We start from the raw sequence: 17,062 nt of genomic DNA, 5'->3' as shown, positions 1-17,062 counted from the left end.
TTTATAAAAACATATTTTGGAAAAATTCATCGATACCTACTCGATACAATATACCCACAATCCTGTTTAATTATAACGGTTTCCAGATACAGCCCGCTGCCGCTCACAGAAACACAGACGAAAAGACGGATGGACAGTGGAGACTTACAATAGTAATTAGATTAATTAGTATATATACGGTTTTGTTTGATACCCTTCAAAAACGGATATACATTTCCTTCAATTTAAAATTAGCTAGGTTTGTATATCTATATAAGTCTGTATCTCTACCTTTAAGCTTGATTGAGTATAAATCGTATCGTGAATAAATATTAGGTCAACTCATTAGGCTATCAGCACTCGATTGCAGAGATAATTAGATTGTTGTCAGTCCAACTATCCCGTAGTTTGAGGGTTCCGTATGATACCTAGTACCAGACAGGAGTCAGTCAAACCAGAGGTCAAACTAAAAGAATTACTGGCACCGTAACATGTACAGTCACCTGCAATAATATGTTACTCTTCGAAGGCCGCAAAAATATGTGACTCGCTCTTATGGCTTCACGAATAAGATCGTGTCAGATATTTTTGCGGCCTTCATTGTGTAACATATAATTGCAGGTGACTGTACCTACTTATAAGTGAAGTATAACTTAAAAGTAAGTATGTATATGTATTATGGGCAATTAAGCTATTATTTCTCATATTGAGTACCTAAATAACTAGTACCTACTATTGTAACTAACAACTATGGACTTGTCCCCGAAATAAACTTATTTTATTTTCTAAAAATTAAACAATGACCTTGCAAAACCAAAACAATACAAAATCAAAACAATCTTTACCTTAACGAACGTCGCGCGAGCACCTGTCAGATAGCGACTATCGACGAGACTACCGAAAACGATAGATTTTATAGGTATAAAGATCATCATACGCGATGCGTCATACTCGCGATAATATAGGTACGTGACCGTATTTACAAAAATACGATAGAAAATAATTATGCACTACATATGTAGGTACCTAAGTGTTTTCTATGTATACTTACGTAATATTAGAGCTGGTATTTTAATCCAAATGAGCATGAGAAATGAAAAGTTTATACAGTGGAAACTGGATAAGTGGAACCTGGGTTAGTGGAAAACCTCTTTAAGTGGACCCAAGTTCTCGGTTCCAGTCCCTTGGCAACGAATTACCTCTATAAGTGGAATTTTGGGACCTCTATAAGTGGAATCCATTTTTTCGAAAATTTCTTATTTTTACCTCTGTAACTGGAAGCAGCCGTCTCCGAAACCTCTATGAGTGGAATAGCTCGGCGTTATAAAATTTGTATTTTTAATAAACCGTCACAAGGAGGGTAGTTTGTTTCGTTAACATTATGGTTCGTGTTTTAACTACGTATTTTGTATGAGATCACACATCGTTCAGTTTTTTTTGCATTAAAGTACAATCGGTACATTGATTTATTTAACCATACCTACTGGTTTCTCTTGCATAAATAAATATTAGGAGTGATTTTGTTTTTGTAATTTTGAAAATTGTATACGAGTAGGTACTGTGGATTATTTACAGTATTGCTTTTTTTAAAGTCAGGATTACATACCTATTTTTGTTAATACATACATATCTACATACATATTTAATAAAAGATGATTATTTAAGTCTTGATCATACCATACGTGACCTCTATAAGCGACATTATTAGCATCCACAACCTCTGTTAGCGAGAGCCTCTGTAAGTGAGAAAATGTTTTATTTCAACCTGGTTTAGTGGAAAACTGGATAAATGGAAAACCTGGATAAGCGGAACTAAACAGCCAGTCCCTTGCGATTCCACTTATCCAGTTTCCACTGTAACGGCCTCCGTAACCTACAGTCAGCAGCAGTACGGTTACCATCAGTTTGTCACTGACATAAACGCCGTCGAGAACGTAATTTACTTTCTATACATCCCGTTTGCACTAATATGCGAGTGCGAGCGAGATGTATAGAAAGTAAATTACGTTCTCGACGGCGTTTATGTCAGTGACAAACTGATGGTAACCGTACAGAAGTTGCAAAGCGGGCGAGGTGTTCAAAATGACTTTGACACGCTCTCGTCCGCTTAGCAACTTCTGCTGCCAGTATCACTTAGTTGATGGCGGCCTTGTCTACGAAGCTGGAGTCTCTGGGTTCGAATCCTGATGGGCCGACTGATAATGCCGTACCTACTATAGGACAGAGCAGAGCACGTGGTACTTCAGTTTGACCGATATATATGCAGAACAGAGTGGAAAGATAGTGACCCTTATCAATCAATGCTGATAGTGATATGATAACAATACATAATGGCCCAGATGCGATTGTGCAATTCAAGTGCACTTTATTTCCATTTGGAATATTCATATCAATTTCCTCCTCTGTGGTCGCTCCCTCATGACTGAGGATCGTGGTCATCGGTCGGTGGATGTAGATGTGGATGGTTTTTGTGATCTGCCTCCTCAATTAATCCTCTACTCCTCAGCTCTGATCAATCAGTCTGCTTATCAATTTAGGCACATAGTAAATAACAGTAAATTAATAAAAAAAAATTTTTTGACTGGAACATTGTGGTTAAATAAAAAAATATAGAAGATGCCATTAAAACTTATATATGTCATCAGCACAGCCTCCCAAGGCCCAAGGTCCTACCTAAAGTGCTTATTCAGTTCGATGAAATTTAGATCATATTCAATTGGAAAAGAGTCGCATTTGTTTTGTTTCGTTCAATTTTTCAAACAAAACCAAAATCAACTCTATTCCCTTCACTAAAGGTTCAAAGTTCTGTGGCGAATTGTGGGTTTTTCATTTGTATGGCTGGGCCTTAGGAGGATAGGTACTAAATAAATAAATAAAATAACAGCCTAATACTCAACAGCTGAGCAATGAAAACGGCTAATTTAATTGGGAAATTCTGTCTCTTCTCCCTCGCGTTATCCCGGCATTTTGCCACGGCTCATGGGAGCCTGGGGTCCCATTGGTCCCAAGAATTGACGTATCTAGTTTTAACGAAAGCGAATGCCATCTGACCTTCCAACCCAGAGGAGAAACTAGGCCTTATTGGAATTAGTCCGGTTTCCTCACGATGTTTTCCTTCACCGAAAAGTAGTAGGTATACATATCAAATGATAGTTCCGAAAAACTCATTGGTACGAGCCGGGGTTCGAACCCGCGACCTCCGGATTGAAAGTCGCACGCTCTTACCGCTAGGCCACCAACGCTTACCAGATTATATTGCTGTGAAGTGCGAAAATAAAACAGCCAAATTATACAAAATTAATAAACTATTTAATTGGTAACTTCAATAAATGCTCAGAAAATTAACAATAAATAATATATTATATCCGGCTTTATTTCTAGTGTAAATAGGTAATAGACATTACATTGATTTGGGAGTATTTGTCCTTAAACTAAATTATGTCGCACTTTCAGTCTGTGTTGTTGGATTTCTGAAACAAAAAGATAATGTTTTGAATAAGTAGGCGAAACATCACTAGGGTTAGGGTCAGTTGCACCAAACTGTTCGTATCGTTAAAGAGTTCGCTAAATTTTCATGTATGGAAAGTTTCATAGTGGCGCGCCGGGGCGCGCCGGCTGACGTTGATCAGTCTGTCAAATGTGGTTGGTGCAACTGGCCCTTAATGCGGGTAAGAGTGTTTGGTCGTCACATTGGGGCCTGTTTACATATTGATTAGGGCCGGTACATATACTTACTTTACTCTTTGGCCGGTACAGATAGACTGCATCGTCTATATCGGCCTTTAGTTCTTATTGCGAATTTATACTTTTGCCACTTGCTACTTACGTTTGCAATGTGAATGCCAGCCACACTTACCCTGCAACCACACTTATCCCATTGACATATGTATATCTAAGGACTGGCCTTACGGGTAATAAGAATGGGGCCAAATCCGTCGATGGGAAATTCCGCACATGAGCGTGTTTTTCAAATAACTGTAATATAAAAATGCGTCATTTACGTACGGGATTTCTCGCAGACGGATTTGGCCGCATCGACCTTGAGACTAAGCGTATGCTGAGACGCAGGCGAGGCAGTTCACGGAGCGCAGCGCAGAGTAGTTTTTATGAAGTATAGAACGTCCTTTAGCTACGCACACTGCAGCGCAAGGACGTTCCATACTTTACAAAATCTGCTCTGCGCTGCGTTCCGTGAAGTAGCTGCGTAGTTAGCCTAATGCGTGGTAGCTGTGTGAGGCACTCACATGGCACAGGGCGAAGTGTCCCAGCAGTATGGGTCCCTGTGCTCGTGCGCCGGCGCGGCAGCTCACCGACGTCACGCGCCGACCCGCCAGCCGGGTGCTGTAGTACCTGCCACAAACAAACATAATATATCGCCATAGAATAAAAACCTGACACGAAAACATCGCTTCATTTAAAAATAATTCCATGGATTATTAACGTAATTATTATCAAATGGTTTCACTCACTTGAATTTTTAGTCGCTATTGGCGACATGTTTCGGGCCCGTCGGGGGTCCATTTTAAAATATGTCTCACGAAAGTTTAATATCGGTAATTATAATCATTTATTTAAATGTTACCTACATTTCTAAAAATGCCTACAAACATTTTACGTGACTCCAAAAACCGGACAAGTGCGAGTCGGACTCGCCCACCGAGGGTTCCGTACTTTTTAGTATTTGTTGTAATAGCGGCAACAGAAATACATCATCTGTGAAAATTTCAACTGTCTAGCTATCACGGTTCATGAGATACAGCCTCGTGACAGACAGATGGACAGTGGAGTCTTAGTAACAGGGTCCCGTTATTACCCTTTGGGTACGGAACCTTAAAAATGAACTGTCATAGAGACCAACATTTGACGCGAGATGTATAATGACTGGTATTTACAGTAAACAATAAAATACCTACAACTCACCTGACTTTCCACCCGTAAGCATTCTCCACCGACACGTAAAACCCGGGCTGGTTGAGCAGCAAATACCTCTGCAACGCCTTAAACTCCTCCCCGCCCACCGCCGACACTGCCACAGCGTTGTCAACTCCATGCTCCGTCACACTCGTCCCAGCTAACACAACTCGAGACTCACGCCAATCCTGATCCTTTACTGACAAAACTATATTTAGAAATACATCTTCGTGTTCAGGCAAAGTTTTAGTAACCACACAAGCTATTAAAGTATCGTCAATATTAAAATCACAATGGAATAAGCGAATAAGTTTAAATGGATTTATCATAAGACAGCCGCCCCCTGTGAAACTGTCTTCTAGAAATAGTTCGATACAAGAATCTTCTTCGATGCTTTGGAGTTGGTATCGCTTTGGGGGTATAGGTTTCGGTTCGTCGGTTGGGGGGCTTGGTAAAGGGGGAGGGAGGGGTGTGAGGGTGTAGCCGTGGGGTCCGAGGGTGGCGTTGGGCTGGTACTGCTGGTGTCGGAGATTGTACCACGGGACTGGGCCTAGGACCTGCAACGCAACAAATAATAAATAATCTATTAGATGATAAGTGTGGCCATGGACAAAGGAATATTAAGACGTGGCAATGAAAATTTGACAACTGGAATGACATTTATTTGTGCAGTAAAGGTAAAAATACTAACCTCACCGTAAAGCCTCCTCTTCCGTCCCAAACCAGTACAGAACGACGTACTGAAAGGCAGTGTTTTAGGCAGCTTAGTATTAAGAAACGGCCACACGCTGGTCCAAAACGCCCGCTCCCGTAGGGTATATGTGCGGAACCAGGAGTCAATGGGGTCCAAAGCCTCGTGGGTCCACGCGGGCGCGAATATGGCGAGGGATAACCCGTGCTTGTGGGCTACCTTTACTGCCTGGAAAGGAATATTTGGAAACGTAGGAAAAGGCAAATAAATCTTGGTCACATACTTATACTAAAGAGACGGTTCGTTTAGAACTTTAGACAATTTTAAAACTGTTTTAGTAACTATCCGAAACTTCAGATATAGCGATTGGAATAAAAATGTAGATTCTCAGGATAGCGGCCGAGTTTTTACAAATTTAACCTTTTTGTTGAATTTTGCTTTCAGCCGAATGACCTTTTCTCAGATATTTTTCAACACGATCTAATCAGAAACGAATAATTTCAAAGTGGCGGCCGGTGGTCCACGACTTTAACTATAAGTACATAAACACCTCTTGTGTGTTAAAGTGCTCCCGGCCAGGAAGTTTCGCCCACACATAAAAGTTGGTGAAAATACCGTCCACTCCACCACCGTTCTAAAAATGATGTAAAAAAAGTTCAAGATGGTGGCGGATTTATACATTTTTCACAAATCTAGCTAACCAAATCTTTATTAATATTTAATACCTATCTACAATTGGACTAACACGTTGAGTTTTAAGCCGAAAGTGGATTTTTGGTTTAGTGGAGTGGATATGAACGGGCCAAAAATGAAGAAACTTAAAATGGCGGCCAGCTTTATACAGTTTTTACCATATTATTTTACGAAAAGTAGGTGTTTACCTCCTGCGTGTTAAACTGCCCCCCGCCGAGGAAGTTCCTCCCCCACACGTCGACGCCCACGAACACGTCGCGGCGCCGCGCGCCCGCCGCCGCGCGCGCGCCGCGCACGTGGCGCGAGCTCCACGCGTAGTTGGTGAATATGCCGTCGCAAGCCTCGAAGAAGGCTCTGACATTGGTTTAAATTAGTTTTTAACTAGTTTTAACTACCGCAAGCCGGTAAGTCTGCCTTAGAGTAGGTAGTACTGCCAGTACTGGTGCATTGGCTTGGTCGGATGACGGATCAAAATATGAGGTTTTTTTTTTTTATATTCTCTCGTTTTATCTGCAATCAGTTAGACTATAAGCAGATTGGTTGAGTGCTTTATATCATGACGAGCGAGTCCTCCAGCGAGGGCTTCTGCTCATTTCGCTTTGACAATTTTGGATTGTCTATGTATGAGGGAAGATGTCTTTTCTTTTTAGTCTTTTATCATATCCCTTGTCTGTTAGTTTTGCTGCCAGGTCGTTTGGGTGGTGTCTTAATCTATGGTTGAAATATGAGGTTGCCAGCTAACTGACACTCTTGATATAGTGTAGTGCTGTTTGTTTTTAATAGAAACTCTAGATATAGGTACTTTAAATTTAAATTTCAAAATTGCTATTAGTCTTTTCCCGTGAGCTTAGAACACATATGATATAATACTTACTTGTTCTTATCATTAAGAGTATTCTGCCAGGCCAGTTCCCCAGCCACGGTGACCGAGTCGTACCAGATGAGCTCCGAGTCCGGTATCTCGCTGTGCAGTAACGTGTGTAGGTAGCGCACAAACTCTACCAGCTCTGCTGGCTTCGTTATCTGCAAGATTAAGAAAGATAGAGAGTATGATTAAAATCAGGTTAAGTTTTAATTTATATTAATAAAAAAATCTACCAAAACAAACGGTCGCTCAACGAGCTATGGAGAGGGCTATGCTCGGAGTTTCTCTACGTGATCGAATCAGAAATGAGGAGATCCGTTGACGAACTAAAGTCACCGACATAGCCCACCGGATTAGCAAGCTGAAGTGGCAATGGGCAGGCCACATTGCACGCAGAGAAGATGGCCGATGGGGTCGAAAAGTGCTCGAGTGGAGACCACGGACTAGCAAGCGCAGCGTAGGACGTCCACCCACAAGATGGACAGACGATCTTGTTAAGGTCGCCGGAAGACGCTGGATGCATGTCGCTTCCAACCGGCACGTATGGAGGTCCAAGGGGGAGGCCTATGTTCAGCAGTGGACGTCTTATGGCTGAGATGATGATGATGATGATGAATAAAAAAATCTAATTATGTATGTATATTTAAATGTGTATCGCTTTTTAAAGTCTAAATGTGTATGTATAATAGATAAATAGGAATGTAACACCACACCATTGTATACCACATCTAATGGTAAATAAATATATTTTTATTTAGAAATATAAAATTGTAATTCAAATACATATCAATACCAGCTTATGTACAACCCACTGCTGGGCAAGTGGGCACAGGTTTAATTATAATACAAAAAAGGCTTCAATCCCACACTAGTTTGAATATTTAAAGTCAGAATAAAAGTACGCCAGTCGTAAAATTCGTAAATAGTTATCGCCGATCTAAAAATGTGAGTAAGGTAAATACGGATAAGTGTGGCTGCGGCATAAGCGTGGAGGGGCTTCACATTGGGGCCTGGTTACACATTCATTAATTAAGAATCACGGCAGGTAACATGAAAAACAATGGAGATATTAAATAAACTGACATAAATTACATTCAGTGGACATTCTCTTTCCTAAGACAAGTTGAGTTGTAATATTGACCTTGTTTTCCACATTGAGCAGGTACCCATCGAACTTCAGCGTCTTGGCGATGGCGACCAGGTTGCTGGCGAAGCCCTTCCACGCCTCCGGCTCTGACAGCAGCTCCTCCCAGATGTCGGCACCGTCGCCCCACTCTGTTATAACTGTGCCTGAAAATATTATATAATACGGATTAGGTAAGATAATTTTACGGTTGAACTCATGTTTCGGAAAGTCTAAGTCTTCCTTAAAAAAACGTAAATTTTATAATGAAAAAAATTAATTAAATTAATACTAATAATTATTAATTTAATTTAAAAAAGATTTTTTTATTATTTATTTATATAATATATTCGATTAAATATACCTAGATGTTACAAAAATTGTAAAAAAATTAAGTATTTCAAAAAAAATTCTTGATAAGTTTTAGGTAAGTTTTATTTTTTGATTTTCAGTTTATTTAATTTTAATTAATATTTAATTGTAATTTAAGTTTGGATTGTTATTTAATTTTAATTTGTATTTAATTTTTGATATGTAATTTAATTTAATTTATTAAAATTTTGACAAATTGTGTAGTTTTTAAATAAAGGAATTGTATTTGCAAACAAAAAATAGATATCTTTTCTACCTTGTCAATTTAGAGTCTCATTAGTAAAGATATAACAATAATCACCAATAACTTTGACTCCATGAGCATGCCCCACGTTGATCCAGCCCAGCGGCGGCACCGTGACAAAATGGTGGCTGAAGTAGCAGAATATGTCCACCGCCGCCCAGTTGTAGAATGTGTACGCCTCGTAGTTGCCCGTACCATCAATATTGCTACAAAAACAATTTCAAGTAGAATATGATTCATTAACACCCCACAAATGACATATTTAATAGTATTACCTTTGTATAGAATAAATTGCAAATTAAATTGTATCCTGTGTGAGAAACTGCAGTCTGAACTAAATAGGTGTAAGGTTGATCAAAAGGCTGTCTATAAAGGAAGACTCTTACGTCGCTTTTAATTCTCGCATTTGTACCATCACTAGGATTGCCAACCGTACTATATTATATAGTATTGTACTATATTTTGGCTCTCTGTACTATATACTTTTGGAAAAATATATAGTACGCTAAAATACTATATTTCCAATTAATCGTATATTACACTCATGTTTAGTATTTTATCTAAATGTACTATATTTTTGATGCCTTATTCTGGAAAATACTATATTCCACCAAAAAAAAGTTGGCAACCCTAATCATCACCCACACTCTTAACTGTCCATTGGTGGGCCTTATGCCTTTTGTAATAAGGTCCACCGATGGACAGTTCGGTTAAAAATACACATACTCCACTAACAGGTCAGCAGAGCAGAAGGAGTGCAGCTCTTCCTTTCAGACTGTGTCTGGTCGACATTCTGAATACAAATAGTAGAGTTATTGCCCTATCACGGTCTTCCCAGCAATCAATTTTATACGCCGCTCTTCTCCACATTGATCTTAATATAATAAAATATCTTGAACAATAATTACCAATCATCATGGTACCCATTGGCCATGTCGTGACACACCAAAGTCTTGGGCAAGGTTTTCCTCCTATGTCTCTTAACATCTTGCTTGTCCAGGTCAAAGTGGCAGAACGCCTCCGGTCGCTCCGGCTCTACCTCATGATCTGACCCCTCATTTTGCCGTACAATATCCAAATTTCGTATGACAACATTACTATGCGGCCGCAAATCTATACAGAGCGATCTCCATGCCGGGGGGTTGTTCAAAAACTCTGAGACGTCGCTTAGGGACTTAAGCGGATTGCAGACTATAATTTCTTCCTTATACTGGCGTGCAGCAGGCCTAGGGCGGCTGGGGGATCTGGAACGAGCTCCGTCTCGTGAATCTGAAGATATGGCACTCATTTTAGACGTTCTTATAAACAGTTTTGTTGGCACTTAATTATACACGACATCTAAACTTAGCACTTATTATAACTTTATTTATTATCGTGTTTTTATGCGTTATATTATAATTTTAATTAATAAAATGCATTGTTTATCACTGCAGTAAACATTTTACACTGGCTTCTGACAGTGACAGGTGACAGACCGGCTCCACAGACAGTAGTATTGTCACTGTTGACAATTGGGCTTGCCGTTCCAAATCAACTAACTATAAATAAATATGTAAACAAATTAGGTTAGTTGATAAGTGGAGCAATTAATAAGCTCATCGGAAATGACTCAATAAAATGCATCGTTATCAGCATGATTGTTGCACTGACCTAGTTAATAAGTAGAGTGGGTTTATTTGAAGGTGAACACGCGTGCTACTCTATATGCTCAAACGCACTGGCTACTTGCGCAAATTTATGCGTCACTTTAATTTGCAACATTAATAATACAGTAAAATTAATTAAAATTATACATTTTGCGTTTGCGTCAAATCCGGTAGTTCTGATTTTTTGCAGACTTGTTTATGATGTTGGCATTGTTGGCCCAATGAATAATCCAAGTTTGTGACCTCGAGCGCCGAACGCAACTTTGTCAAAAATCGAATAAACCGCAATTTTTTTTAGATTTGGGCGATTATAACCCTAAAGTACTAGTTTTTGATAGTAACTTCATAGGACGTTTTATAGTAGCCTAAATTTGCTACAATAAGGCACTAGAATTGTCTCTGTACATCTAATATTTTTCGAGATAGAGCCTTTCAAAATGTATAATTTTTTCGAACTTGTATTCGTAGACTAAGTAAGTGCAGTGAGTATACATACACTTTTATCTCAAGCGATGCCGGTTGGCACAATTGTTTCTTTTTTAGGGTTCCGTACCTCAAAAGGAACAAAATGGGGGTAGGCTGTATCAGGGACACAGCCGCAATGGTTTACGTGAACGTGGTGAGGACAGCTATTGCAAAGGCTGACTACTAGGGCCGCAGGTCCGAATCGTCCTGGTGGTTAGTACTAAAACGCGGAACAATAGTACAATATAAGTGTCCCAATGCGAAGGTCGAACGCCGAGCTCCGCGTGACGCCGAAGGCCCTAGCGTCCGAGAGGTTAACTTACATTCTACCACAAAAGTGCATCAGTTTAAAGGCGTATCCAGATTAGTCAATTTTTCGCCAATCTGATTAAATTGCCCTCTGTACGTGCGTTTGTTTATGGTTCTAAAATTGGTGATTAAATTGTGTACGTGTGGACGCTAGATGAAATGGCGCCAATTATTTTCCTGATCAAATCGACCGATTTGATCAGGCCTGTCTGAATACCACTTAAGGCTTCTACAGACGTTGCAACAAATGGCATGCGATTTTAGATAATTACCGGCTGACTAATAGGACAAAGAATTCAATAGATCGATTAAAAGCTGCAATGTATTGCTATTCGCATGTGATTATCGCATATGACGCCTTTACTCAGTAATAGTAAACACCATTCACATCTATCTACGAGTGTGCCCACTAAGTACCTACCAAAGACCATTTTAAGTTGGCAGTGATTTTGATAGGACAGACTGTACAAGTGTTATTTTAAACGTCGAACTTCTATGATATTATGATGTTTAAAATAACACTTGCACAGTCTGTGTCTGTGCTATCAAAATCGCTGCCAACTTAGCTTGGTATAACTTTACCTACATAGTATTCTTGCTGTTGTTCGCTGTGGCTTGCTAGCATAAAAACTGTCACAATTAAATGAATGGAATAATTTGTTGCGGCTTGAAATTTCTCACGGAAATACCCTATTTAATTAGATAACGATACAAATAATGGTTTTAACTTGTAAACCATAAAAACACGAGGGAATGCGAGTGTTTCCGAGTTAAATATAAACACTCGCAGTCTTTGTATGTCACACAATTGTTCTAATGTATTATGAAAAAAAATAACAAATAAAAATGATAATCAGATGTTGATGTTGATGATGATGGTCGCAAGTTCTAGTCCTGCCGGAGGAGTAAATTTTTCCATTTTACCTTGAATTTGAAAAATGATGATGTCAATGTCAGTGATACTAACAATTTCCTATCTTGTCCCATCGATTAATTGTCGCAATGTATTGCAAATTGCATGCGATAATTGGTGACATTTGGAGGGATAATTATGCGCGCTAGAAAGGGGTAATTTGTGTCGGTACGTTAGTTACTGATTTTTAAAAAGCGTTTTTCAATTAAAATACATGTCAAGATCGCTTACCTTCTTTCAAGTTCTTTCTAATGCTAATAAAAACGACTATAACAGGTCTTGATTTAAGGAAACACCATTAGAACCAAGGCGAGACGCATCAAGTACCATCCTAAGCTTGGATGTAGTTGTGTCCTCTCTGATGACAGCATGATGTGGAATATGAACTGCATCTGGATTGTTCTGTTCTGTAGGATAGGAACCTTTTCCAGGTGTTAGAATTAGAACGTATTCGGATTCAATATAAATTTCCTCATTAAAATCAAATATGTATAAAATGTGCCTTGCTCGAGACTTTGTTCACAATTTAGCAATAAGCTGAAAAACTTTTTTATATCATAAAAAAGGAGGCAAACCAAGCAAGGTAATTTTTGAGTGATCATGTCATTATCTGATTAGACTGATGTGATGACGTCAGTGACGTTGATTTTAGCGATATACAAATGTCTGAGTTGCTGGTGATAGTGACGAGGGATAAGATAATTGATATTTTTCATTCGCATGTAGTGTTAAATGTTATGATCAGCGACTATTACTCTGTGAACCAATATGTGAACTGTGTCAAGTGTCCAATAAATGTATAATGATTCCCCCTTAAACCGATAACTAACCAGCTGATAGTATTTACTTTATACATTCGACTGCTAGTAGTGATAGTGTTTACACGCATCAATCATGGTGTATAACGTTCTGTAGAAATTATGGTGTCTTACAATGTGGTGCTGTACGCAGCGCGTGGAATTAACCGGAAGCCCAAGCCAAACAAATAGTATTTAACGTATATAGTTTCTAAAAGTTTAAAATTTTGACGATAAATGTATTTACACAGCAATTTAATGTATGGCCGCATCATAAGTCACTGCACCCACATGGACGCTTTTCTATTTCGCCCTATGGTTGACTGGTAGAGAATGCCTATAGCGGCATTAATTCCGCCTGTTGTACTTTTTGTATGTGCACTAAAGTTATAAATAAATAAATAAGTGTATGATTATTAATAATTTTAGTATGATGGGTATAAAAAGATTAATGATTTGATATTAAGTAGTTTTAAAGGTACGATTATTTTAAATAGCTATAATTCTTTTTGAGAATAATGGCTGTGAAAAATGATAAATACAGTAATAATTAATTACGAAATTAGAAAAAATATTGAACTACTAGATTTGAATCACATGTTGATAGCTACTTAGCAGATTTACATTTAATGTAGTTTAATTAATAAATTTAAAATTTAAACAATGCAACATTTGTGCCATATCTGTAGGTGCCTCCAAAAGAAATTAATAAAAATCATTTTGTTTATAATCCTTCTACTTGTTTCTATTGACTTCTTTCGCGTATATGGATGTTTCAATTACTTACATATATCTGAGGATGCTATAAATTCAGTGCTGTATAAGGCAGTAAATCCAAGTATATTAAATAAAGACAGACCTAACTGTACATATAATCAAGTTCTAAAAAGTAAAGAATCTATTCACGCTTGGGTGGTGCGAAGAAATTACGATGACTTTGATGCAGAAGGTATAGCAGATGGAGAATATTCACCGGAGCACTGCAACCCACTCTTCAGTGTGGCAATACTGGTCACATACAGAAACAGACAGAACCATCTAGATATCTTCTTTCCATATATGCATAATTTTTTGAGGAAACAAAATATACATTATAAGTAAGTGTTTTTATAAATTTTGTATATACCTACAGTACCGTAAAATAGCCTATCTATATTATTGGGTCCTTGCAAAGCTTTTGATACAGTCTCTATCGATTTCATGCTTAAAATGCTTGAAGCGTAGGATGTGACTAGAGATGGGTAACTACCCGGGTAAATACCCGAGAGCGGGTATTTACCCGGTAAATACCCGATATTTACCTACCCGCGGGTATATACGCGGGTATTTTCGTTTTTCTTCTAAATTTGATGTGTTTTATGGTATGTGAGTATAAATAAGATTAATTTAAGTATTTTTTTATAATGTTACATAAAATGTATGTTCAAACTAATTACGAAAAGATTGCTATGAGGTGAAGTTCGATTTTAACATATCAGTCCAATTATGAAAATCGTGTAAAATCATTCCCTGGCTTCCGGAAATGTTTTAAAATGCTTTTAATATACATTAGAAAGATGAAAATAAAGAATACTTATGAATGATAATAAAAAAAAATTGTGCCTTATCCCAACTTGTGAAGCTTATAAGTCAAACACAGTTAGTGTTAGGACAAAAATGTATATAACCTTTTTTGTAGAAAATTATGTCTACTTTAGTTTGTACATACAACACTTTTCGATATGAATGACAGATTTCAAGAAATATGTAAAAGTTCACTTTTGCCCCCCTCCCCCCAACCACACCCCCCGCCGACCAAAGTTGGAATGTGTATTATCAACGTATAAGTACGATAATTTACTCAAGTCTAAAAAAAATACTCTTATGACGGCCTTTTTTAAATATTTATCAAAATTGTACTAAAAATTCCTTAGTTACAACTGCAACTGCAACTAAACCATTTCATTTTAAATGACACACAATAATTACAGCCATTAACTCGGTTTATATCTCCACTTTAACACAAATCGACATGTGCAACAAGAAATGAATCTACCCGTCCATTTGGGTAGATACGGGTAAATACCGGGTAGATGGGTATTTACCGGGTATTTACCTGGGTGGGTAAATTGGATAAATACCCGCGACCCATCTCTAGATGTGACTGATGTGAGAGAGATGTTTTTTCTTTCCAGCGGTCATTTGCCAATATACAGTGCCTCAAGGCAGCATTTTGGCTCTTTCTTGAATACATTCAATATTAAGTTGTAGTAAGTTAAAACCAAGGTCCAGCATTGTCAATACTATTGCCTTGACATAAGGTTGTAATATTGTTTGGACAAATATTGCAAAGTATCTTTTTAAGTTTATGTCTACATTATTGTCTCTCTCTGCATCCTCTCTTTTTAAACATCACTACCATCTGCTTAACTATTGCAGGATATACTTAATTGAGCAGCAAGACGGCAACCCGTTTAACAAGGGTCTCCTGTACAACGTAGGCGCCCGCAAAGCTCTAACCGATGGCTTCCCTTGCCTCATTCTCCACGATATCGACCTTCTACCTCTAGACGCCTCCAACCTTTATGCCTGCACCACCGACCCTCGGCATTTTAGCGCGAGCATAGACAAGTTCAGATTCGTTTTGCTTTACGAATGGCTGATCGGCGGAGTGCTGTCTATTCGGACGGATCAGTATGTGGATTTGAACGGCTTCTCGAATAGATTTTTGAAATGGGGAGCGGAAGATGACGATTTGTATATGAGGATGGCGGAGCAGAATATCAAGGTTATCAGGTGAGTTGTTTCTTACCTATTCCTTCCTCGATTTTTATTCCGGACTATTGTCACAAATCAAATTGTTACAAATCTACGCGAAAATTGACTATTTCCTTCTGTTCTACAAAATGAATGGGTCTAAAAATACAAAAAAATACTTAGGTACTTATACATTACAAGAAAACCTATCTTACGCACAAAAATATTAAAAAGAAGTTTTTTATTAACTTGTGTTGCTTTATTATTCCCTAATCTATCCCTTGATAATATAAAAACGACTGAAAACATGAATTTCTAGATTCCCCCCTTCAATGTCCCGCTACACCATGCTGCGCCACCCACCAGCCGAGATGAACGGAGACCGCCGGAAGCTGCTAGTGACCAATCGCAACGAGACCTCCGCCGTACGTAAACAAGATGGACTCCGCGGCGCGCATGCGCACGTACGCAAGGTCAACCAGAGACTCTTCACGCATGTCGTTGTTCAAACATAGACCAGTTAGTGTCCCAATGTCCCACTACACGATGCTTCATCAGGCACAGTCTGAGGTCAACGAGGATCCTTAGAAACTGCTACTGACCAATGTCGGCGAGTCCACCGCCGTGCGCAACCAAGATGGCCTCCGCGCCAGCGCCAGGTTACAGTTGAAAAATCAAAAATACTCAAAATTTTCTCTTAAAAGTCTCATACTGGTTGATGCTTATGTGGTGTTAATATCATAACTGCCAATTCGCCAACCTTATTTTAAAGACATATGGCCCACTTAGGTAAGTGTTGTTATTTATTCTGTACACGGGCCTTTGATACGGGGTCCATTTTAAAAGTTATGCATATACACTACACTTTTTTTAGATAACTGTATAATTTTTATTCAGAATAACGCGCTCTTTCGATCCTAATAGGAGAAAAAAGTCTCCTGAGATTTTTATTTCGTTCCGTTACAATTTTTCATAGACACTTTGTATGATGGTATCATTGGTAGGTATCAGAATGGAAGAAACAAAAAAAAATATGGACGATATATTGGAAATGAATATTTATGTAGTTTTTTTAACTTTTTATTCGTTTTTAAGTTACTTTACTTTTTATACATTTTTTATGTAGGTAAATACTCATGAATACTCAGGGTTGATTTTTCTTATTGCGTTATTATCATGTTTTTGTAGTGTTAAGGGAGAGTTTTATCCTTTTTTTATATTTTCAATGTTAATTATGTATTTATTATATAAACCCAATGTTTTCATTAACACAAACTTATGGTATTTGTTAAATGTATGATAGGTGTTTGAATTTAAC

At 38.3% G+C, this 17,062-nt stretch overlaps 3 protein-coding genes across 3 annotated transcripts in view; 1 reads left to right on the top strand and 2 right to left on the bottom strand.

Moving 5' to 3' along the window:
- Positions 1–17,062, bottom strand: part of LOC134791246 (phosphomannomutase) — a 317,911-nt gene that overhangs the window by 227,644 nt on the left and 73,205 nt on the right. The gene's annotated exons all lie outside the window — the stretch shown is intronic.
- Positions 3,344–10,292, bottom strand: LOC134791809 (cytosolic endo-beta-N-acetylglucosaminidase). The gene is made up of 9 exons (XM_063762949.1): positions 9,787–10,292; positions 8,936–9,084; positions 8,281–8,429; positions 7,149–7,297; positions 6,463–6,628; positions 5,582–5,809; positions 4,900–5,447; positions 4,224–4,329; positions 3,344–3,449 (listed from the first exon to the last, which is right to left on the bottom strand). Exons 1-9 carry the CDS (start codon positions 10,164–10,166, stop codon positions 3,429–3,431), a joined length of 1,896 nt encoding a protein of 631 aa, XP_063619019.1. The 5' UTR covers positions 10,167–10,292; the 3' UTR covers positions 3,344–3,428.
- Positions 11,247–16,259, top strand: LOC134791599 (beta-1,4-galactosyltransferase 2-like). The gene is made up of 4 exons (XM_063762648.1): positions 11,247–11,302; positions 13,698–14,105; positions 15,427–15,783; positions 16,064–16,259. The coding sequence occupies exons 1-4, from the start codon at positions 11,247–11,249 to the stop codon at positions 16,257–16,259; spliced, it is 1,017 nt and encodes a 338-aa protein (XP_063618718.1).

The sequence above is a fragment of the Cydia splendana genome, chromosome 6 (assembly GCF_910591565.1).
Source record: "Cydia splendana chromosome 6, ilCydSple1.2, whole genome shotgun sequence".
Classification (NCBI taxonomy): Eukaryota; Metazoa; Arthropoda; class Insecta; order Lepidoptera; family Tortricidae; genus Cydia; species Cydia splendana.
The sequence above is the reverse complement of the archived record's forward strand: the minus strand, read 5'-3'. Positions and strand labels throughout refer to the sequence as shown.

Coding starts and splice junctions, on each gene's coding strand:
- LOC134791809 (XM_063762949.1), bottom strand. CDS start 10,166: ATGAGTGCCATATCTTCAGATTCACGAGACGGAGCTCGTTCCAGATCC. Junction 8,430..8,935: donor TCATGGAGTCAAAGTTATTG/GTGATTATTGTT, acceptor TAATATTTTCAG/GCACAGTTATAACAGAGTGG. Junction 5,448..5,581: donor AGAGGAGGCTTTACGGTGAG/GTTAGTATTTTT, acceptor GTTGCGTTGCAG/GTCCTAGGCCCAGTCCCGTG.
- LOC134791599 (XM_063762648.1), top strand. CDS start 11,247: ATGCGAAGGTCGAACGCCGAGCTCCGCGTGACGCCGAAGGCCCTAGCG. Junction 14,106..15,426: donor AAACAAAATATACATTATAA/GTAAGTGTTTTT, acceptor TAACTATTGCAG/GATATACTTAATTGAGCAGC. Junction 15,784..16,063: donor CAGAATATCAAGGTTATCAG/GTGAGTTGTTTC, acceptor ATGAATTTCTAG/ATTCCCCCCTTCAATGTCCC.